The sequence below is a fragment of the Python bivittatus genome, unplaced genomic scaffold (genome assembly GCF_059951505.1).
Source record: "Python bivittatus isolate LINGU-HERP-01145 unplaced genomic scaffold, Pbiv_v1 ctg000310_np1212, whole genome shotgun sequence".
Taxonomy (NCBI): domain Eukaryota; kingdom Metazoa; phylum Chordata; class Lepidosauria; order Squamata; family Pythonidae; genus Python; species Python bivittatus.
In genome coordinates, this window is record NW_028277054.1 from 11,756,077 (window position 1) to 11,780,055 (window position 23,979).

Genomic DNA, 23,979 nt, shown 5'->3' on the forward strand with positions numbered 1-23,979 from the left:
AGTGACTCCTCCGCGCGGGCAGGGGCCGCTGTGGGCACCGCCGAGGGTCACCTGCAGCCGCGCCGGTCTTCTTCCGCCTCGCGTCGAGGCGCGGGAGGGGGGTAGGAAGCCCGCGCCGACGGAAGAAGCGAGAAGGGAGTCGTGGGAGCGCCGTGAGGCGGCGGCGGCGGCGGGGTTGAGCGGGGCAGGCTTCCCCGTCGCCCGCCCCTCGGCCCAGGCGCCCTGGAGCGGCGAGAGCAGCATGGCCGCCAGTCTGTGGATGGGAGACGTGAGTGGCGGCGGCGGGGCTGAGCCGCGGGTGGTCGGGGGGCGCGGCGCCCTTGTCCCGCTGGCCGGCCGGACCCCCGCCTGCCTGGAAGCTCCTCGCGGGCAGGGACTCTGGACTGAGCGGTCGCTCCGCGTCCCTTTCCTTGGGGCGGTGTGTGTGTGTGTGTGCGCGCGCATCGGGGCCCACGAAGGCCGCCGAGGGGTGGATACGAGGAGACTTTCGCTTTTGGGGGGGGAGGTTGGGGGGCCTGAAGCTTATGGGGGCCCTCTACGGATCCACGCGGAAGAGGGGTTCATTGGCGTCCGGAGTCGTGAAGTGCCAGAGACCCTCGTTGGGGGGTTGAGAAGGCACCAGTGGCTCCCTCCGGAGACCCGGACGGCGCCCCTCCTGGGGGTCCGAGAGGCCCCCAAGTCCTGGCTCTGCTTCCAGGCCCGGGGAGCGGGTCGGGTTTGACTGCTGTCAGTGGTAGTGATGCTTTGTCCGGGCTGCTTGGTGGTCTTGTAGGTGTTTGGCATTGGTGTTGTTTATTTTGGGGATGTTGTAAGCCCAGAGCCTTCTGGAATGGGTGGCCATAATAATGCATGTGTAATAATGTACATAATGTATGTGTATGTCTGTGCCTTCAAGTCAGCATTGACTCCTGGTGACTGCCTGGACTAGTCCCTGCAGTTTTCTTGGCAAGATTTTCAGAAGTGGTTTGCCCTGGCCTCCTTCCTGGGGCTGAGAGAGAGGGACTGGCCCAAGGTCACCCAGCTGGCTTTGTGCCTAAAGTGGGACTAGAACTCATGGTCTCCTGGTTTCTGGCCTGGTGCCTTATACCAAACTGACACTCTGGCATAATAATCTTAAATGATGATAATAAAGTTGATGATGGATGGCCACAATCACTTTAAATAAAAATAACAACAGCAGCGCAATAATTATATTTAAATTATATTCAGTGTAACCATTCATTGCATTGAAATTGCACCTTTTCTCTGAAAACTTCCATCTCACCAGCAACAGCCCTGTGAAGTGGGTTGGGGACTTGTCCAAAGTCACCCAGGGAGCTGGAAGGTTTGATGGGGACTTGAACTAGGTCTCCGTGGTCCAACTGCTTAACTGATACGTTACCTGGCCAATAACCATGATAGTAAGGCTTTATTATGTTATAATATTGCCCTGGAATTGCAGCATAGAAGCGCTGTCTGGGGACCAAGGGCCTGTTGGGAACTTGCACCTGTCACTTCTTTGAAATGCGCATAATCAGCAGAAGAATTGCATGGCTGCATATCAAACAGCATCTAGTAAATTTGAGGCACTTTATGTATGATATGTGTTCTTAGCATTAGGTTGTTTCCACTAGCCTTGTGCACTAGCATGCACAAACCAGGACACCCCAGTTTTGTTTTTCAAGCAAACCAATGAGCACAGAACTGACCTGAATTATAGTTTTGTAATAGGACTTATAGAGCTCAGGTAAAGATAAATTACAAAAGAATTAAATAAAACGGAGTAAAGTACAAGGACTAGAATACTAAGAACGTTAGATTCTTAAAGCAAAATCACTCAATTATGAAACCATATTTTGAATAAAATACTAAACTATTAAGTTGCTAAACTACTTAATGAATAGATTACTTTATTAATGCAGTGAGGTACTTAACAGTAAAATACTGATTTGATAAGCTATAAAATACGACCCTATTAGTCCATTTATCATACAGTTTATTACAATTACAAGTTGGTGCCAATATTTCAATTCCATATGTGTGATAGACTAAAACTAATAGCCCCTCTCATTAAATGTTGGGCTCCATATAATGATGCCATATTCAGCACACAGCTAAACCAAATTTCACTACTTGCCATATGATTTCAGGCTCTTTATCTGTTAGTAGACATTGTAGGAGGAGAGCCATGTTAGTCTATGGTAGCCAAAAATCTGGAAACTGGTAGCATCTTTCCCAACCAAATCATTTTATTAAAAGGCATAAGGTTTTGTGAGTTGCAATTCACTTTATCAGATGCATCACGCCTTCTGATTATCTGGTAGCAGATACAGTATTTTAATAGTAGATATCAACCAGAGCTATGAGGATTTTTTTGCATTGGTGAGGAAAAACTTTTGGTGTTCTGTGAGTATGTCTGTTCAGGCAACTGTACAGAAGGACATAGGCCAGCATTTCTAATGTTCCTTCCCTGTGTGAGCAGAGTTTTTCTTAAAACAGAGTAGTCTTATGTCCAATATCAAGGATTTCTGATGTGGCCTAAGGTGAATGTTCTACAGCGTTTTAGGAGAGTAAGTTGTTTAAGGCATCCAGCTGCGTGGGGATTATACAATCAATTTACAGTTTACAGTTGTTTCTCTTTGCTATTTTGTTTTTCACATTGTTAATTACAATCCTCTCTCCCATATTCTGGACTATTCCAGAGTTTCCAACTATCAGAAACATGGGAGTTAGGATTGGCGAGAGAGAATGGAGTAGGAGATGGGGGAAAGAGCTGCACTGAATAGAGGATTCACTTAAATTGTAGCCAAGTTTGCTGGTTTTGATGCAACTAAGTCTTATATCATCCTGAAGGCTTATTTATGAAATGTTTAGGTTTCATGGACTGGTCCATCAAATGCATTGAGTGCTATCCTGAATTACAGGTACACCATTTGTAGTCCCTCCACCCAACACTGTGTCTATGCATTTCTAACTCGGAGTAACTCTCTGTGTATCTGAAATGAGTGGTGGTCCATGAATGCCATCATAAATGTGTTCTGTTTTCAGGTAGCACAGAGCTCTTACATGTTCAGTTTCAAATATGATACAAGAGAAGAAGAAAGGAAAGAGATCAACAAAGGAAAAAGGATTTTATTTCAGTAACACATACTTAGTTTTAATTTCAGTAGTGGTTTATAATACTGATGGGTTGTTTCATGGAAAAGAGACAGCCTACATGATTCCCTTGCTTTCAGATATTTTTCAGAAGATAATACACAAAGGTAGAGAAAGTTATCTCTGTTCCAGATGGTATAGCTATGACTGTAATGTTTGCCTACTTAATAAGGAAGAGAACCATACAGATCTCTTGGATCTTCCATCATTAGACCATATTCTATTTGATTTGCTTGGAGCCAAATTTGTGTCAGCGTGGAAGCGTGAAAAGTGCTGCAGCTTCACTTTCCCCTTCTTCAAAGAGTTAGCTGCTCATTTCAGGAAGCTTTATTGTAATAACAGGTGTATTCCTGCACACCTCTTTAGACTCAGCTTCCTGCAGGCAAGAAGATTCAGGCAGCATCTCTTAAATGCCACTTAATTACATAATTCTTATTCTCGCTGTATTGCATTACTCCTCCATTATTTTCCTTTCTCTTTCCCTCTCCAGCTGGAGCCCTATATGGATGAGAACTTCATTTCAAGAGCTTTTGCTACTATGGGAGAACTAGTTCTGAGTGTGAAGATAATTCGGAATAGATTGACGGGGTATTTATTTGTTTTTTATTTATTAGCTATTGATGTGCATATTCAGAATAGATTGATGGGGTATTTATTTGTTTTTTATTTATTAGCTATTGATGTACAAATTAGTACTTTGGTGGGAGGGAGAGGTTATTTTCAACCCATCTACAGATTGTTTGACGGATACTGATTTAATTCCTACTTTGTGCTAAGCCACAATTTAACCATGGTTTGTTGAATAAGCCACCATTTTGTAACTTCTACGTGAAGCATAAACCATGGTATACAGATCCTAGTGTCTGGGTTCCTACTCCACATTAGACTGAAACTAGACAAGCCGTGTTATGGCTTGGGGCTATCTATAAAATGAGCTCCTGTTTATTAACCACATCTAGTTTGTCACAGGGAAATGCTCATTCAGAGTCAGTCCATTAGATCAATCTTCTTCACTAATCGATTGTAGCTCCCTGGGATTTGAGTCAAGAAACTCTCCTAGGCCTTTTTAGGAATGGGAGCCCCCAAAACGATTCTGCCAAAATTGTTAAAGCAATGAAGAGACAGATCATGAATTATTCCTTTTCAAGTGCATGTAATTTCAATCTGGTATCTATATGAATGCCGCCTTAATTTGTCTTGAGAACATCACTCTGTAAACAGGTTGCCACTACTGGAAAAGCTGTCATCCTGGTCGCCATCTCTATGGCCTCTGTTGCAGAACATAATTGACACGTTGTTTGAGATATGATTGCCAAGTCCTGGTTTCTCACTTTGCAGTAAAGCAGAACATAAGAAGAATTGTGCTGGATCAGACAAAAGGCCTATCTAGCCCAGCATTCTGTTCCCACAATGGCCAAAGGGATACCTCTGGGAAACTCATAAGCAGGACATGAGAGCAATAGCGCCCTCCTGCTAGTGTTTTCCAGCAACTGGGATTTGAGAGGCGTACTGCCTTGACACCAGAGGTAATATATAGCTATTGTGGCTAGTAAACATTGGTAGCATTATTCTCCACAACATTTTTCACTGGCCGGCACAAACATGGGCAATGTATGACATATTTCTCTCCTTCCAGGATTCCAGCAGGCTATTGCTTTGTAGAATTTGCTGATCTTGCCACAGCAGAGAAATGTTTACATAAAATCAACGGGAAGCCCCTTCCTGGTGCAACCCCTGTAAGTAAATGAGATCATCTGAAAACCAGGGCCGAAATCCTAAGTGTGCAGATACTTGGGAGGAAGCCCCACTTAAGTCGTCGGTATTTCTAAATAATCATTATTGTCATATCATATTTTTATTCTACCTTTTATATATATTGGTCAACTCAAGGTTGACCAACAATCCTGCGAGGTGGGTTGGACTAAGACAGAAGGACTGGCCCAAAGTCACCCAGCCAGCTTTCAAACCTAAGTCTCCTGGTTTCTAGGCCAGCCCCTGTGCTGTACAAGATGGTATTATGGGGTTGGGTCCACTAAAGTACTCAGAATAGTAAGGAAAAGGGCTTATGCCAGTAACGTATATTTCAGTTGGTACAAATATATCTGAGTATTCCATCTATGTGAGATGGATGGCTGTATAAATGTGATGTATAAATAAAATAAAATGTGAGCTTAGCTGTAGGACAGAAAGAGTTAACCAAATCACAGTGTGGCAAAACTCGATTGCTTTTTTAAACTGTATGGTTGGTATTTCCCTTGAACAATCATTTTTTGAAATGTCTTTTCTCTTTGCACCTTTATTTTGTATTTCAGACAAAGCGTTTTAAATTAAACTATGCCACATACGGGAAGCAGCCTGATAATAGGTAAGCTAAATTGTAAGAGAAGCATTTCCATTTTCTTACCTGTCAGGGGGCTCCAGTGTGCTGTTTGGCTTATTTTTCCTAAGAAAATATTGCAGGGTAATCCCCACACAAGTGTACCAAGCACTGACGCTATCTGGTACTGTTAGCCTGGGTGGATGAAAGTTCCCTGGCAGTTGTACAAGTTTTTCCAGCTTATGCTACTAACTCTGCTATTATCCAATGCAGTGGTTAGTGTGGATGCATTTTACTCATTAATTGATAGCATCAGCAGTCACTTACTCGGACAAAGCAGCAGTGGCACCTTAGAAACTTTGCAAACATACAGGGAGTCCTCTACTTATGACCAGTTGTTTAATGACCATTCAGAGTTACGATGGCCTCAGAAAGGGTGCTTTATGGCCCTTAAAGCACTTCCAGCTGTCATAAAATGCCCCCTTGTGGTCACGTGACCATATTTTGGGCTCTTGGCAACTGGCTTGCATTTACAACTGGTTGCCAAGCCCCCCCCCCCGTGATCATGTGGTCACCATTTGCAATCTTCTCTGCCAGTTTCCCTAGAATCTCAGTGGGGAAGCCGGCAGGGAAGGTTGCAAGCAGAGGGGACAGAAGAGAGGGAAAACTCCTGATGGGGCTGCAGGAATGGATCTCAAATCCTTAAGATTTCAGCTCCGTTCCTGCAGCCCCGTGAAAGATTTCCCCTCTGTGCAAGGAGGGGAGGGGAAACCCTTCGGCACGCTGCAGGAACATTTAAGAGCAAAAAGGCTGCCTGCTGAGAGGATTTCAGCTCCTTGTAGAGCTGAAATCCTTCAGCAGGCAGCCCTTTCACTCCGTCTGCTTAACAACCCAGGAGATCGCTTAATGACCACTACCAGGAATGCCTGGATTGCAGTCGTTGAGTGAAGCAGTCATGTGGGCATTTTGCTTAACTGCTTCGCTCAATGATCGAAATTGTGGCCCCAATTGTCATTAAGTGAGGACTATCTGTATTAAGTTTTAATGGTGCCAACAGCCTGGAATCCAAAGAACTGGGCCATTAGTTCATGCATGTTTTAGTCCATCAGAAAGCAGTGCCACGTCAAAGCCATTTCATCCATCTTGGAAACAATGGATTTTCAAAACCAGTTTTTTATATGTATGGAGGAGAAGCTAATAATTGATACTATCTTTCCACTGATTTGGCTTGAACACATACAAGTAGTCCTCAACTTACAATTGTAGGGACCGGAAAATTCATTGTTAAGCGGTGCAGTCATTAAGTAAGGCATCACATGATCACACCTGATTTTAAGACATCTTTCACGATGGTTAAGTGCATCATGTGTTTCCCTATTGATTTTGCTTGTTGGAAGCAGGCTGGGAAGGTCACAAATGGCGATCATGTGATCCTGGGATGCTGAAACCATCATAAATACATGCTGGTTGCCAAGCACCAGAATTTTGATCGCATGACCGTGGGGACACTGCGACAGTCATAAGTGCAAGGACTGGTCATAAGTCAATTTTTTCAGCGCCGTCATAATTTTGAACGATTGCTAAACAAATGGTCGTAAGTCGAGGACTACCTGTGGCTGTCAGTCCTAACTGCTTTAAGTTCAGTTCTGAAACTTCCTGTTTTTCCTTTACTTCACCTATCCACTTTGTATCATATCTGTTTAAACTGTAAACAATATGATGAAATAGGAACAACTTTTAGGAAGGCAATGCATAAAAATAGGAAGAAAACAGATACAATCGCATTGGCATAACCCAGCATACTATTTAAGGCAGCCCTTTGAATCTAGCCACCCTTTCCTATTATGCATCACTTTTTTTCTACCAAATCATCAATACATTGAACTATGTAGTAATCAAATGGAAAGTTAACTTTGTACCTAAAGAAACTGGTTAGACTGATGGAATTTTCTCCCAAATAAGAGCCATGGAACATTGATAGCCTAGACTGTATTTGAGGGGAAGAAACAGCAATAAAGTTTGAGACTGTTTCTATTAATGGTAAAAGCATTTGGAGTCTTGTTCCTAGTTTCTTACGGTATTATTAATGACTATCACTCAGTGAAATGCTTAGCACTATGAAGATAGTTACCACATCTTGTTATTAGAACTATTATCATTTAATGTTCAGAAGTTACTAAGTTAAAGTAAGTAGTGAATTTTTCTGTAATAAAACTTAAGTGAGGAACTTGTGGCAGAGAACCAAAGACTCTTGGAGTTCTGCTTATCACAGGACAGCAGATGGTACAGTGCCCCTTGATACCTCCTGGTACAGCTCCAGCTCATACTTAATTTATGAAAAACTCTAAAGGCTATTCATTTGTCTGGGGAGGTGCTCTTGCCTAAAGAAATCATATACAAAACTTCTCAGTATATTTTTCACCCAAACCCCCAAATAAATGTAGCTTCCCCCCCCATGTGTATTTCTGAATAAGTGTTGTGCTTCTGTAGGCGTCAGGAGACAGGAGAATGTAAAAGTGAAATTAAGCAATCGCTTAAAGCAGTGTTTCTCAACCTCAGCAACTTTAAGATGTAAGGACTTCAACTCCCAGAATTCCCCAGTTAGCAAAATGCTGGCTGGAGAATTCTGGTATTTGAAGTCCACACATCTTAAAAGTTGCCAAGGTTGAGAAACACTGCCTTAAAATATTGCTTAGACTGAACACAATTACAGGTTACAACTGTCATTGGTTTTCTTGAGAACAAAGCAGGAAATAAGGCATCCTGTGGCATTTTTAAACAGAAAGTTTAAAATTGTGGCACAAGAGTTAAAATAAGTTTTAATTCATTTATAGCCTTTCTTTCCCTATGTTTACTTGTTTTTACTGCAGAGGGCACTAGATGCATTTATCTGCTGCTTAACTGGAATCAGTAACATGGGGCTTACCAGATTCCTTGGTCTACCTGAGTTCTTAAATGCTTCAAAATTCTCTTTTTCTTAAAAGGGGGATGCTGGGGGGAGGAACTAGCCTGCAGAAAAGCAAAGCACCAGCCTCCAGCATCATCTTCCTTTCCAAGAATGCCTCTGAGCTGCTCACTGTCTTTTGGAGTGGGGTGGCTATAATAAATCTAGATGGAGATGATGATGATATTAAATATTATTAAATATTAAAGCTTTCTCAGAAAATAAAGATGATGGATGGTACAAATCCAATGCTTAGTTTGGGAAGGTCTCTACCCACACAAAAAATGCACAGGGTAACCAGAGTACTAGGGAGGATTCTGCATAGAGAATGATAGGTAGCATGCTGATGAACGGTTGCTTTGTGACCAGTTGCACAGTCACAACGTGGGGCAGTGCCTGGCCAACCTCGGCTGCCCTCAAGTAAGCTAAGGAGAGTCAAAGCGACTTAGGGCACAGATGGGAGGCCAGAAGGAAATCCCAGGATCATAAGAAAGTGGGCAAACATCCTGCAAGAAGGCAATGGCAAGCAAGAAAATTACATGGATGTCTTAGGTAGTCATCAGGAGTTAAGCTCGATGCAAGGTAGATTTTATCTTTTAACTGGTTATATCCCTCACAGCTGCCATTTTGGGCCTGGGATATGTCCCAAGCTCTGCCATCTTTCTGCAAAAGTGTCACCGCTGGTTTTCAGTTCAGCTCCATCAGCCCCAAAAGTTTGACGTTCCTGGCTGATCTCCTAAAAATAATTCATGGATGCTAATTGAGTTTTGTTGATGGCTGCCTTTGGAAAATTGCTATTCTTTCTCTGTTTTCATCCTACAGCCCAGAATACTCCCTGTTTGTTGGAGATCTTTCCCCTGATGTAGATGACGGGATGATATATGAATTTTTTGTAAAAGTATACCCATCATGTCGAGGCGGAAAAGTGGTCGTGGATCAGACGGGCGTTTCCAAGTAAGCTTTTCCAACATGTGCTTTGCATTATTGGCTACTGTATTACAATAGATGAAACAAGCCTCTCCTGTGTGGAGATGCTCCTTCTCCCTATATTTCGGTTAAGAGAACTGAAATCTGGAAAGATCTAGCTGTACTAAATTTTGTAGTTAATATTCAGACACTAATCCAGGGGAGGGAAGCAAGATAGATGTAAAAAGGCATTCATGCCTCTGTAGTTTTATCTGTCCGGTGTAAACTGCGATCTTTTAGCTTTTCTGTTCTTTATTACGGTAGATGCCTCTGAACTGTATAATGATGGCTTATTCACTGCAGTGGCCCAACAGAATTAAAATAACCTGCCAGTATCCATTCCAGTGCACAAACGATTTGCAGCTAGCTTAAGTCCCATGTATACTCATTGGTGCATCTCTATAGGGTAGTCCTACCATAGGTAGATGTAGAAGCATTTCCGCAGAACGAAAATCCTCTTTTAACTAAAGAAAACAAATGCCAAATGGAGCACAGATTCTGGGTGGTTCCCCCCCCCCCCCGCCCTTGGTTTAAACTAGCAAAATGCTTGCATATCCAACCTCTTGCATGACCATTCCTCATAGACGGAATCTTGTAAGCCGTAATAAAAGAAAACTAAACCTTCCAGAAGATAGTAAATCCTGAAAATTTCCAGTGATGAAAGTCCACTGTTCTAATAAGTTAGTGTTTCTCAACCTTGGCAACTTTTAAGGTGTGTGCACTTCAACTCCCAGGGTTCCCTAGCCTTCCCAGGTCAAGGATAAACAAGGGGAAACCACATTCCAAAAAGTACTAAGAAGAGCCAAGCCAAAACTACATTTTAAATGTCATTAAATTTTAATGTAATTAATATGATTCCCCAAATATGTATTTAGTAATTTTCCTTCTCCATTATATCAAATGTCCTAAGTTGATAACAAGTTTTGAAAGTCTCTGGGGGGTGTACCCCAGGCTTATAGGGAGTATACAGTATATTCCCCTCCATACTCTTAATTAATTAAGCCTATTAAATTAAACATTGCAAAGTTTTCAGTTATTTCTGAGAAGTGGTTCGGTAAAATGAGGGTGGCAAACAAGCCAAAAACACTGCAAAGTTTCTCCTACAGCTTCTTAGAAGGTGTAAGCTTACTTCCTCTTTTACCTTCCTGTTGCTTATTCTGTGTTTTTACAGAGGCTATGGTTTTGTGAAATTCTCAGATGAATTGGAGCAGAAAAGAGCACTGGTAGAATGCCAGGGGGCTGTTGGCCTTGGTTCTAAGCCGATACGCTTGAGCGTTGCCATACCAAAAGCGTAAGTAGAGTTGTGAAGGTGTGCTTAATTCAGCAATTCCGCTCATTTAGGTTATACGTTGTGATTCTTCTCTTATGTTGGAAGCTATCATGGCTTCCTAAAAGGTGATCTAAAAAGATTTAGATAAATACATTAATTCAAGGATGGATTCCTTGGAGGGCTGCCTTAGAAGCTTGACTGAAAGCCTTAGTGCATGTTCAGGCAACCTGTAGGCTTCCAGATGTTATTGAACTCCAAGCGATGCCAGCCAGCTTGGCCTAATGCTGAAGATGTGGGATTTATAGTTCATTCAATCTAGAGTGCCGCAGCTTCCCTATTCCTAAGCGAGTGGGACACAGTGAATAAAGTTGTTATAAACACCACTCAGCAGAACACAGTTATGATTTATTTGATGGCCTCGGAATGAAATGAGCATAACTTAAGGATTTTTGTCATAGATTGAATTTTGTTCAAAAATGTTCTAGACTTCTTGTCATTTACTCTTCCTTTCTTTTCAAAGTAATAGGCTGAAGATGGTTGAGTACAATCAGATGTACAACTATAACTATAACCAGTACTACCAACAGTATCAGAACTACTATGCCCATTGGGGATATGATCAAAACACCGGCAGTTACAGCTACAGCTACCCACAATATGGCTACACGCAGAGTACCATGCAGGTGAGAGTAGAGAAGATTTCTAGGCATTGTTGTTCCTTATTTCAAGACAAGCCTCAAAGTTGCAGTCCTTTGGCTGTGCAGGTCCTGTAAAGCTTTGTGTTAAATGCGTCTAAATAAACGTAGAATTTTAGAACAAAACAGCCTTCTCCAAATATGGAGGTTGAGAAGTCTGGGGTTTGAAAGCCAAACACCTGGAACGTACTTAGGTTGAGGGAAACTAGATTAGAATCCTACGGCTGGAAGGTCCCATTTGAGTCCCTTCGGTCATATTTAAAAACACACACACACACACACACACACACACACTTTGGTGTCTGTAAACCTTTGAAGGTGCTCTGGGAGCCTATCTAAATTTGGGGGGTGAGGGGTGGGAGAAGCACACACGGGTAATTATATATTTAAATTATATTTAAATTGGTTTAAACCAACAGGTTTGGCAGAAGACCTTTTATAAACAAGCCTCCTTGAGTTTGGTGTGCTTTATCTCTCCATAGCTCCTTCTAGAGAAGGAGACAAGATATAATTGTTTTTTTGTTTAAGCAAACAACACTTCCTTCTAATGTTCAAATTGTGCCAAACTAGTTGGCTTAAACCAGTGTTTTTCAAACTTGGCAACTTTAAGACGTGTGGACTTCAACTCTCAGAATTCTCCAGCCAGCATGGAGAACTTGGATGGGCTCCAAGAGCATCTTCAAAAATTTACAGGCACCAAATTGTGATTTTTTTAATCTCACAGAAGAGAGGAATTATTAAATACTAGGGGAATTATGACTTTTAATTTAAATAATTACGTTTCATCAGATTGAGTTAGTTTTGGCACTTTGGCTTGTCTGCTCCAGCTCCACCTGGTTGTTTGAGTGTGCCTCCTTTAGCCCGAGAAAGATTATGTAGTCATGGTTTACTGTAATCTTCCAAATGAAACAAGCCAGAATTAGAATCCGTGCTTTCTGGATTGTTTCAGAAACAATAGTTTAAACTAATCAGAGTTTAGCTCACTCTGGGAGGTAACAAATGACAACTAGGAAACAAGGAAATCTCTACCTCTAAAGGACGTAGGAATGCTGAAATCCCATTCCCTTGTAGCAAAGCAGGTTAAGAACAGAAGCCAAAAAGAGACACAGCAGAAAAATATATTTCCTTAGGGTCACTTGCTAGCAGAGGAGCCCAAACTAGCTTTCCTAAGAAATATACTGATTATATTATAGTTGTCTTTTAATTCCCTTATAATTTGTAATTCTCTCCATTACAGACATATGAAGAAGTGGGTGAAGATGCATTAGAAGGTAAGTTGCTTATTGTAATTCCTTGTTAAAAGGAGAAATTAATTTTCCTTTCCTAATCTGGCAAACCAAACCAAACCACTTCTGGGAAAGTGGAAAGCTTTGGGAGGATTGAAGTATCAGACATTTAGGGGGATAGGAGTATAGATGTATTATAATTGGATATACTTGCTAATCCAAGCAAGTATGTGCATTTGCGATACTATAGAGCTGCTAGTGGGAAGAAAGTCCCAGTTTCTTCAGATTTCATTTGATCAAAAGTGTGCTTTTGATATGCTATATTTATATAACACTTTCCTAAGACTATACGCCAACAGTTTGAGAAACAAAGTTTTACAGATTTTTGTCCTCTCTCAATTGGATTAAAATGTTTTCCATCATTTCATAAGTTACTATGCTTGAGATAAATACATGGAAAATGGCCCAATTTTGACAATTGCATCTTTATTTCACAAGCTGCTGTATGAACAAGCCTTTTGTTTACACAAACAGCCTCTTTACACTAAGTTTGGACAAAACATTGAACAATTGTAGGGGTTCTGGTTTAATTGTAACTTGTTCAAAGAGACTGCGTGTGCAGGTAAAATTCTTGTTTATATAGGAGCTTGTCAAAGATACGATGGTCCAAATCAAGAAGGCTTCTGTATTTCAATATTCACACAAATGCCTCCCGAAATTCACTCATGTAGGCTTCCTTTCTTTTTCAGACCCAATGCCCCAGATGGACGTGAGTGAAGCAAACAAGCAGTTTATGGAGCAGAGCGAAGAACTCTATGATGCCTTGATAGAATGTCATTGGCAGCCTTTGGACAGTGTGTCTTCAGAGATCCAAGCTGTGTAATTGCCTTGTTGCTGATGTGCTCCCTCCGAGCCACGTGCCAGTGCGCCTTGGATTCCTGCCAAGCACATGGAAGTCGCAGCTGCAAACGGACTGGTCCCTCTGTCTCTTTCCTCCGGATTCTTAAGTCAAGAATGCAGAGGACAGCCTGGAGCACTTCCTGAACTCATGGAACAGCAGCAGAGGACTGTGGTCACGTTTATTTGAGATGAAATTAGAACTTGGAGACTTAGTTTTATTTCTTCTCCCTTCCCACCCCCACCCTTTTGATCTTAAGGCAAGACTTGTTTATCCTAGCCAAGAAGTTCTAATTTATGGACTAAATAAAAAAAAATGGGAAATCTTACTTCCATGTACAATAAAAAATTATCTTTTACACAGTAGGTGGGGTATCTGGTGTTCTCCATAGAGTAAATGGGATTAGGAGTCAGAAGCTGGTTCATGGAACAGTTCCATGAACACTTTCCTTTTATGCTGAAAAGAATCTCCTTAGAAATGATTTTGAAGCAAAACTGCAGTATGAAAAAAAATCTTTGAGGGAGCAGGTGAAATAAATTGGACAAATTTCTAGCTCTTTCTGAGGTTGATACAAATTGTACGTTCTGAAGCATGTACAGGCTACTTCTAAAACAACCAGACTGTCTGTTTTAATATGAAGAGTCTAAGGTGATGAGAGAAATTTTAATTGCGTACTCAGTAGCTGGATAATACCTTTATTAGGAGCCAGTGAGTATGCAGAAATGTGTCCTAGGACTTCAAAACTCTTCTGATTAGCAAGGTGGTAAAAAAAAAAGAAGCAAAAGCAGTCCACAAATCAAGCCAGATGTTTCACTCATGAGCTGTGCAGTTCAGAGTCAGTCTCAATATGAAGATGAGCTAAATGCAGTAATTACTGATAGGAGTTCCTAGTATCGGATTACAACTTGCATTTAAAGAGAGAAGAATAAAAGCTGCTTCCCCCAGTTTTGAATGCACAAATACAGTCTTTTATATTATTGTTATATGATGCAAAGAAAGGTGGGGATTTAGAAGCTTTAAGCAATGCTGGGCCAGTTTTACAAATTGGCATTTTTGGCATCTCCAGGTAGGTCTAGATGAAACGTCAGCCTGAAACGGAGGAGTTGCCTTGCTTGTTGCTGTAGAAGTTGTATTGTTAACAGGATGATTCTCGTGACTACGGTGCATTTATTGTAGTGAAGATTAAACAAAAATTGCTAAAAGCAAACGGGCATTACATCAGGAGTAGATGCCCACCTAGTTAATTTCTGCATGGAAAGGAAAATGCGTACATTTACAGCAGGGCTTATTTCCAATTTAGAAATTAAGAGAAATTTACGCGAGTCACTAAGTCTTACTGGGTAAGAGTAACATGTAAAAATTGTGTACCTGTGATAACGGAACATCTAAGTAAATATATATTGAATCGTATGATTTTTTTACATCAGGTAATGCTGTATCTGAAAATCAGAGTACATAACCTTTCACAGGATTGTGGACAGGTTGTAGCTCTCAAACATTTGATCCACATGCAGAACATTTGGGGTTTGATTCCAGCATCTCTAGATACAAAGACTGGGGGGGGGGGGGGGGTAGATGGAATGTGGAAAAAGATTTAAAAAAAAAAAAGTGCATATCCAGAGTTCCTCTGGATGCACTTTGGTTATAAATCCTGGTTTTCATTGCCACAAAATGGCAGCTTTAGGTAATGTATTAAATTTAATGCCTCCTCTAGTTAGAGATCAAAACACCCACCTAGCTGTTAATTCTCATTAGTGTCACAATTTGGCGCAGGTCCACAAGCATGTGCATATTAAGGATGCACATGGTCTTTTGAATAGGTCCCCAGCATTTTTAAGATACCAAGGATATGCTGAATTGGAAGTGCAGGGATACCTGCACCTGATTTTCAGCAAGTAATTCTTGAAATGGGTCGCTAAAAGTTTAATTTTTTCTGTTTGCAAAGAAGTGGCGAGAAAGATGATTTTCAAGCAATTCGGTCAAACATATTAGAGGTCTTTTGTTTGTAAGTTCCAGTTGGAACAAACTGGATTGTTTTCTCTTTCTTTTTAATGCTAATAACCCATTGTTTAAAATAACCCTATCCATTTCTTCCCCTGTTCATTCGTTTGATACAATAAAATCTTTACAAAACAACTTGAAAGCGTGCGCCCTCTTGACCTAGCGTGGATTTGAGGTGAAACTACATTTCCCAAGAGCCCTTTCAGGACGGCTTCGTGAAAGGAGCCAATGGAAGTCGACGTTCGCGGGCGCTATAAAAGGCTACGTCCGAGAGGGCCGCGCTCTTTACGTGCTCGGAGGCCGGCGGGTGAGTGTGCTCCTTTTTCGCAGCGGGGCGAATCTTCTCCATCCATCGCCATCCCCCTGTTTCATCCGAAGCGACTCCTGCTTAGGCGCTTGACTGCGTAATAAGAGAGTCCAATATCCCCGGGGAGAAGTGAAACGCAACCAAGCGGGCCCCGGAGCTTGGTTCTGCTCCTGGGCGCCTTCTTGCAGTTCCTCTCCCGCGCGAGATTCCCTAATGTGGGGGGCGGATCGGACGGTGCTGGCAAGGGATTAAAATGCTTCCCTTGCCTCTCAATGCTGCTTTGGGGGTGGGAAGGCCTAAAAGGGGCGCAGTCTCCGCGCATGTTGTCCAGGCACCCCCCCCCCCCATCAGATAATCTCCGGGAGCCCATTTAGATTGGCAGAATCCTGCCTGGAATAGAGCCTCATCTATCCATCCATCCATCCTCTTCAAAAGGGAGACCTCCATCTGTCTTCCTTTTCTAACCTCATCAGGTCTATGATGTTCAAGCCCCAATACAGGCAAATCTCTTCAAATCCAAAGCAGGTTCAAAAAAGACTTCATTTATTGGAGGATACGTGCAGCTCTAAGCCGAGCATTGCTAAAACTAAAGCCCGTGTAATTTTCCCTCTACTTTTACCCCCCCCCCCTTGTCCCCCCTTCAGTCTAGGGTACGTTCCAATTCCTGATCACGCGCCGTCTTCTTGGCCTTCAGTCTTCCTCAGGTTCTGTCCGCTTTCACTCTCCCCCCGCTTCACCAGTGAGAATGGCAGAATCAAAGCAAGCTAAGAAAACATTCCCTAAAATCAAAGTATACTGTAGCATTTACTATACTAATAAAGCAGTCCTCTGGTTGATATATATCTTGATTGCTGCAGATTCTGACAAACCTGTTGTTGTTACAGACATAATTTATGTAGTGCAATTAAGGGATCTTTTGCAGAATTACCAGTTGCTTAACTTAGGTTTGGACATTGGTTTCCCCACCAGCAGAGTCCTGATGGCTACGAATGGAAGCCCTTCTCCACCCTTGACCTTCAAGGGGCTGAGTATCTCAGCTGGGCCTTCAGATCAAATCCTGCCTTCCCCCATGTGGATGTGTTGGAATGCAGTTCCCATTTTCCCCAGCCAGTGTGCCCGGTGTTCAGCATCCAGAGTTGACTAATCTGTTTTCCAAGCTCAGTCTAAATTAGCGTTTTTCAAATTTTGCAACTTTAAGATGGGTGGACTTCAACTCCCAGGATTCCCCAGCCAGCAGAATGCTGGCTGGGGAATCCTGGGGATTGAAGTCCACCCATCTTAAACTTGCCAAATTTGAAAAAAACTGATCTAAATGAGGGCAGGTACTGGAGAGCACAAAATCTTGCACTCTTTTGTGTCTTTCTCATTAGACCTAACAAAGATTTTTATTTATTTATTTTTGTCCAGTAAAAAGTAAACTTCTTATTGCTTTCTGTTTTACAGACCTTGGCAAATACTTGGGTGGTGGTGTTCCTGCTCTTTATTTGAATTAACTTGTTTGGTCCTGTTACAGGTACTGGGGGCAAACGCTGGAGCAGAGGGCAGAAAATGGCTTGCATGTGCGGCGGGTGTGCAGATCATGCCAAGGGCAAGACAGGTATTCTAATAGTAATAATATCAAGATCAACTCCTGGCATCTTCAGGGACAGAAATGTGTATTTTCACAACCAAGATGCCAATATAATCTTCCAGGATTACTTTTTTTTTTTTTTTCCTATTTCCAGTTCAGATTACAGCTCTGAAGTTGCTTGGTTGTCTCTCATCCAGTTACTAATTGGGTATGACCATGCTTTGGGGCCTCTTGTGTTTTTGCAAGATGGGGGGCGCTCCCAGATGGGTATCTTCTAGTGTTGTGTTATGATTCCATTTCCCAGAATTCCCAGACAGTAACTAACAGGCATTTAGCAGAAGGTGAGTGCATAAAGAAAATGGAACTGCATGCTACTTCTGCCCCAAACATAGATTCAGATACCATTCATTTAGGATAACAAAGCATCAATTGGGTGGATTAAAAATATTTCCAATTATATTTGTAGTAGATGAGGAATCTAAAAATCTCAGGGTTTTTACTCTGCCTTTCTTAGGAGTACATATCACTCACAGAGATTTTAACTCGGTGTTTTTCAAACTTGGCAAGTTTAAGATGTGTGGATTTCAACTCCCAGAATTCCCCAGCCAGCTGGCAATTCTGGGAGTTGAAGTCCACATGTCTTAAAGTTGCCACGGTTGAGGAACACTGATTTAGATTTAATTTATCCGCCCACTCCAGTGGACTTTGGGCAGCTTACAAAATTTTGAATTGATTAAAGTATTAATCCAGTTACATGAGCCACTGTGTAGAATAGTTGTAGTTAACTTTGTAGTGAACTCTGACTTGTGTAAAAAAACTCTTCAGAGCTTCCATAATTGCACAGCTTGATGCTGGAATGGCATGGAAAATTGGGTGCATTTTTTTTTCCAATAATTTATCCCTGGCCCTATCGAAGCTGCATCTGTCTCATCTGTAGCTGATGTAGTCAAAAAGGTGCCTAAAATAACATTTTTCTTTGACGGTCGCTGTTTGGTTTGTTCTCCCATAACTTTTCAGCAACATTTTTGGGAAAATACATATTTTTCATATTCTTTTGTGAATGATTGCATTTTGTAGTTTGTATGTGAAGCTGCATAAAGCAATGAATTCAGGATTTAGCTGGGGCTACAGCCTGGGTGATTAAGATAGGTTAAGCGCTAAAAGAGAATTAGATTAAGCCATGTCAATAGCATTGTTCTCAGAATTCTCCTTTTGTCTTAATTTGCGTGATGGGGTTTGTGTGGAGGAGAAATCCTTTAGGATGGAAAGTGTGAAAGAAATCAAGAAAAATCCTGTTTTCTGAGATTTAAAAAGATTTTAGCTTAGTTTTTGTTACTCAGAGTTTAGGAAAAAAGGCATTTCAGTGAGTAAATGACTGCCTAGCCAATACTATTGAAAGGGAGTAATTATTTTAACTGAAATTTACCATACGTATAATATAAACTAACTTTATAGATGATGCATATGTCCCAATCAAGGAAAGAAGCTGCAGGTAAAATACTTCGTAGCATCTTGTTCCGTCCACATTTTTTAAAAAAAATAAAAGATGGCAATCATTTTGGACGTAATCTTCCCAAATCCTCTTTTTTAAAACGGGTGCAGTAATGAATTACATTTTCTTTTCTCCTTCAGTAGGCAAAATGTTCAGATTCATTTTTTCTTGGAAACATTTAAATCTTAGGCAATCCATTATTAATAAATGTCTGTTTTCACTCTTTGAGGGAAATACTTGATGATTCACAATCCTCTGGAATTGAAAATGAATAAAAGCTGTGAAGGAAACTTGTGCCTTATTTTTGGAGTCCTGCAGTAGCCTGGCTTTCAGTCTAATTCTCTTTTTCTTCCCATCAGCTTCCAGGAGGAAAGACGATGAGGTGGATTGGCGCTTGGGAGTTGGACCTGGCGGTTCATAAAAGCCTGTTCCAAGTTGACGTAAGAGAAAACTTGCAGATCAGTCTCAACAGAGGCTTATAGCTGGTGTAGTTCTAGACTCTTCCTCTTAGTTAATTCAGGGGATCTCAAATGGAGGTGGGATTATAATCTTTTTTTTTTTTTTTTTAAACCTGATAGGCATAGTAGAAGTTTAATAAAAACTCATTCTGGCCTTTATTTGTTAGATTCATATCCTGGCTTTATTTTGGGCAACTCTAAGCAGGCACATAATGTCCCTGTCTTTTATTTCCCCCACAACATAACCCTGTGAGGTGGGTTGGGCTGAGAAAGAGCACCTGGCCCAAAGTCACCCAGTTGGCTCTCCTGCCTAACGGAGGACTAGAATTCACCGTCTCCTGATTTCTAGCCCAGCACTTTAGCTGCTACACCCAACTGGCTCTCTAGCTCAACCTTCACCCCAATGAAGTCATTTGCTTTGCAGTATTCATAAGGGGGATGTGTTTTGCATAAATTAATACATAGTTTTAGAGAGCCATCATATAGAAGTTTGAGGTTCCCTAAATTCCTTGTGTCAAGTAAATGGGTTGGCATGTTAAACCAAGAGCTGTGGCTTAGCCAGTGGCCACAAGATCTCCAACAACATGCAAGAATGAGATGAGAAGGACTTTGACTTCCCAGCCATTGATAGCTGAGGACATCACTCGACCTTCCTACACTCTGAAGCATTAACTGGTCTGTAGGGTTGAGCACCTCTTTATTCTTTTGCATGTTCCTATCAGGTAGTGTTTCTCAACCTCAGTAACTTTAAGATGTGTGGACTTCAGCTCCCAGAATTCCCCAGTCAGCCATGCTGGCTGGGGAATTCTGGGAGTTGAAGTCCACATATCTTAAAGTTGCTGAGGTTGAGAAACATTGCTATAGAATTTTGAGAGGTGCTTTTATGCTCTCTCTAGAAATGGTTCCCATGGTGGTCATATCCATAACTTGCTTCTTTCTGTTCTCTTTTGCCTCTACAAGGGCTTGTTTAAGCTGAGTTGTTTTTTTAAGATCACACAAGCAATCTGGGTCAGTGTTCATCGGCAACCTGGAACGGCTTTCATTCAGAGACTTATTTTTTTTCCAAATAGTATTTTCATTTAATAGTTACTATCTGGAAATGTTGGATGTTGTAATGCTCGTTCCAGCTGAGATTTTTAAAATCCTAACCCCATGCAAGCCCTGCTGCTTTAGCTTTTGCAACCTTGAATGATTTTAATTCAGATGTTGGCTATTTTTGTATTTTTCAGTTAACTGTCTGGAAGCGTTCGATGCTTGGAGAGCATGTCATTACCTTTTCATAGACGTCAAGGCTAGTAGCTCATCCTGCAAGGTACTCTCTCTGTTTATCATTTTCATGGAGATGTGTGCTGTTTCTATAGGATGCAAAGAGGAAATGGAAGAACGGTAGCATTCTGGACCCTCCCTATCCCTTTCCCATCAGATCCAATTACTGATCTCATGGTCAAAAAGGAGGGAAAGTAAAACAGAAGCTGGTCCTATCATCTTTGCTGGGGTGAATGCAGCACTGAACTGGGCTAGCTTGAAACAGAGCTAGGAGCAAGACTGACATACATTCCATAATTTTCCATCAAGCATAAATGCGTGCTTAGACTTTAGCCAAATGGGGTAGGTCTTCTTGAACTTAGCAGTCCCCGCTCTTCAAAAGGGTCTCCGGTTGGGGAAAACTAATGTCAAATGATGCTGGCTTGGTTGTACACTCTGCGGGAAATAATTAGACTTGGCTTTGAGCAGATGGGCTACCCATTTGCACGGTAGGTTTTCCCTACTTAGGTTCTAAGTGGTCAAAAGAGCTTTATGCAGAAGTGCTTACTGAATATACTAACTTTTTAGACTGTTTTCCTTTATGTCGCTTCTTTTAACATGGTACTATTAGCATGCACGGTCTTTTATTTACTACCATTTTATGGAAACTTTTTTGAATTTTTATTTGGGAATTAGTTGTAAAGCTGTATATGGACCTATCGGTGCCCACGTTCTTTCTACAGGAGTAACGGTGCCATGTGGTGACCCTCCGTTTTCTTTCTGAAGAGGGCCATCTGCTGGTGAAGTGGATGGCTCAGAGAATGACGACAGTGTAAATGTGAGTTCTTCCTGCTGTTCATCCACCTGCATTAGGTAGTGTAGCCAGTAGCCACCTTTTAAATGGCTCTGGTCACGCAGCATATGAGTGTCTGTGGAGGTCCACGCCACCTCTGCCTTGTCTATGATGACACATTTTTCTAATGGTGACAGCTGGATGAATCCTGCGGATATGGGGCTGAGATGAGGCACGGTGTGTTGGTGACATTGTTTGTTTCCAGAAATTGGGGTCTTTGGTCTCTGCTTTGCTAGCTAGCCAAGTATTCTGGAGTGCAGGAGGGATGCCTGGGTCACACGCAGAAGGATAGCAGAGAGGAGGTTTTGGGGATGAAAAATTTACCTGGGGGTGTTTTAATTTTGCACTTGGGCGTAACTTATTCTGTATTATGGCAATAGTACAGAAAGACCAGCCCTTCTAATCTTCAAACTGGATATGGAAGCAGGAGGAATGGGTACATTTTCCAGATGAATGCTTCTTGATAGCTAATAGGGTTCGTGCTCTGTAGGCACTCCCCTTCCATGGAACAGCTTGTTCCCCCACCCCCCAGTAAGGACAGCCCCACTCTTACTGCATCCTATAAACCAGAGTTTCTCAATCTCCGCAACTTTAAGATGTATGGACTTCAACTCCCAAAATTCCCCAGCCAGCATGGGGAATTCTGGGAGTTGGAAGTCCATGGCTGGCTAGGGAATTCTGGGAGTTAAAAGTCCATACAGCTTAAAATTGCTGAAATTAATAAACACTGCTATATATATTATAAGAGCCTTCTGTCTTCTGGAATGCTTTTGGCAATTGCTTGCAGATAGCAGAATTAGTTCTATCATGCTGTTATCCTGCATTACATTTTCTATCTTGATTTTGTAGTACTGCATTTTTATTACACAGTACTTATAAATTCCCTTGAGTGCCGCTGAATGGAGGCACTATATCAACTTCATTAATAACATGAAGAAAATGGTTGTTTCTGTTTTGGCTAAGCTTTCCTTGCTCAACCCTAATTACTGACCAAGAAGGCTGGAGGTTAAACTTTTTAACCATTTAGAAAGCAGCAGGGTTGGGATGTTTTTTAGAGATGGATTACAAAATTTACTTCATATTTTTTTCTAGGGTCAAGCATACATCATGGCTCAACCAGGCAAATTTATACATTAAAATGTGACAGTCAGTCTCTCTCTGAACTTGTGATGAGCACTTAAACTCATGCAGCCTTTCATCAAAAAACCCATAGATTCCTTTCCCTTCTCCATCCCTCCTTACAAACTCAAGAGACAAGACACTTTAGTTTTGCCATTGTTAAACCATTGAGCCCAAAACAGAAAGAGGCTAGCTAACCACCTATTAATACATTATTTTCTACAGCTGTGAGATAGAAAATTACAAGAAATGTTTAAAAATGTATGTATATTTTGTAGGTCTTCAGAGATTTCCTTGGAATTTGCCATAGATATGCTGAAAAAGCCAAGGGCTTGCTGAAGATAGGAAAAAGCCTCCAGCAACAATTTCTGAAATTTCCTAACAGCTGTCTGATATGGTTGTGTTTTTCTGTAGTTGTATGGATTAAAAAGATTTTGTTTCTTTTCAAGTGTTCTGGGGGGGGGTTTGTCCTCCCCGACCCCTTGATGAGCCTTGAGGCATAAATGCACCCCAGTGTTCTTAACCACCACTGATTTACGCACTAAAGTGGGTTAATCCTGCCAGACAAACCGGCAACCAGCTTTAAACATCAAGCTAAATCATGGTTTGTATTTAGGATTACAGATTTTAACAGATATATTTCAACTATTCATTGAAATAGGCTCAGAGGACAAACTGTAGGGAACAATCTGAAGTCTAGGTGTGCTTGTTTTGAACATTTCTTGGCCTCAATTTGAATTAGAGCATCATTCTTTTTCAAAGATAAGACATGATTAAAGGTGTTAGAGAATGTTGCAAGTCAGAGCAAACAATATAGGCTGGGCAGATAAATGGCTGATCTAACTCAGAAACGGGCTTGATTCAAATTCTGTGCTAAGCCATAGCTTATGTAAATAAACTGCAGTTGGTTAGATTTGTACAGAACATCTGAGTAATCTGCAGCTCACATACCACAGTGGCAGGGTGGATGCAATGTCAATTGTCACATTGTGAGTGCAGGATGTAAGCATAGCCAGCATTTTTCTCCATGCCTTTTGATTCTGAAGCATCCAAAAGCATGTGTGTGCAAACTTTGGCATTCAAAAACACGTTGATACTTGATGCTTTTCATGCACGGTTGATCCTTAGATCATCTGGATTTAGAAAAGGGGACTACAAAGAATAGGAGGGCTGATAAGGTGTAATTGTTTGGTCTGTTCCATTTCTAGGACTACTGCGCCTTTCACAACTATGTCATTGAAATTCAGCACACCAGGGTTATGGATGAAACAAAAGCAGTTGAATTTCTTTGTGGGGTGTCTTTCAAATGGGGAAAATGAGTGGCCACTCTGTTGACTGGAGGAAACAGCTATCCTCTGCAAAGGGATGTGCATTCAAAATTGGTTAAACACAAATGTAATGGAGAAAGATAGGAATGCTTATTAGAATGTAATCCCAGCTAAAGTTTCTGTTCAATATGGAGAGGTTGGTGGCAACCACTCTT

The 23,979-nt window shown here is 41.5% G+C and overlaps 1 protein-coding gene and 4 non-coding genes across 7 annotated transcripts; all 5 read left to right on the forward strand.

The window, feature by feature from the left end:
• The first annotated feature begins 69 nt into the window (after positions 1 to 69).
• On the forward strand, positions 70 to 22,944 carry TRNAU1AP (tRNA selenocysteine 1 associated protein 1). Of its 3 annotated transcripts, none has more exons than XM_088140108.1 (14): positions 70 to 268; positions 3,626 to 3,723; positions 4,772 to 4,871; positions 5,448 to 5,500; positions 9,219 to 9,350; positions 10,534 to 10,653; positions 11,153 to 11,315; positions 12,565 to 12,598; positions 13,285 to 15,759; positions 17,273 to 17,356; positions 19,181 to 19,261; positions 20,509 to 20,591; positions 21,221 to 21,362; positions 22,775 to 22,944. In XM_088140108.1, exons 1-9 carry the CDS (start codon positions 242 to 244, stop codon positions 13,434 to 13,436), a joined length of 879 nt encoding a protein of 292 aa, XP_087996234.1. In that variant the 5' UTR covers positions 70 to 241; the 3' UTR covers positions 13,437 to 15,759; positions 17,273 to 17,356; positions 19,181 to 19,261; positions 20,509 to 20,591; positions 21,221 to 21,362; positions 22,775 to 22,944. The 3 variants fall into 3 exon arrangements, with proteins under 3 accessions (XP_087996234.1, XP_087996233.1, XP_087996235.1); XM_088140107.1 differs by having other exon boundaries at positions 21,268 to 21,362; XM_088140109.1 differs by having other exon boundaries at positions 72 to 268; positions 13,303 to 15,759; positions 21,268 to 21,362.
• LOC112541933 (small nucleolar RNA SNORA16B/SNORA16A family) lies at positions 18,229 to 18,370 on the forward strand. The gene has a single exon (XR_003085867.1). It is a non-coding gene; the product is annotated as a small nucleolar RNA SNORA16B/SNORA16A family (small nucleolar RNA).
• LOC112541934 (small nucleolar RNA SNORA44) lies at positions 19,808 to 19,940 on the forward strand. Its single transcript, XR_003085868.1, has one exon. It is a non-coding gene; the product is annotated as a small nucleolar RNA SNORA44 (small nucleolar RNA).
• LOC112541935 (small nucleolar RNA SNORA61) lies at positions 20,678 to 20,812 on the forward strand. The gene has a single exon (XR_003085869.1). It is a non-coding gene; the product is annotated as a small nucleolar RNA SNORA61 (small nucleolar RNA).
• On the forward strand, positions 21,478 to 21,551 carry LOC112541936 (small nucleolar RNA SNORD99). Its single transcript, XR_003085870.1, has one exon. It is a non-coding gene; the product is annotated as a small nucleolar RNA SNORD99 (small nucleolar RNA).
• Positions 22,945 to 23,979: the final 1,035 nt, after the last annotated feature.

Bases quoted from the DNA above. Each gene is read 5' to 3' on its own strand.
- TRNAU1AP (XM_088140108.1), top strand. From the start codon at position 242: ATGGCCGCCAGTCTGTGGATGGGAGAC. The intron at 10,654-11,152 runs GTAAGTAGAGTT...TTCTTTTCAAAG, and splicing joins AGCGTTGCCATACCAAAAGC to TAATAGGCTGAAGATGGTTG. The intron at 11,316-12,564 runs GTGAGAGTAGAG...TCTCCATTACAG, and splicing joins ACACGCAGAGTACCATGCAG to ACATATGAAGAAGTGGGTGA.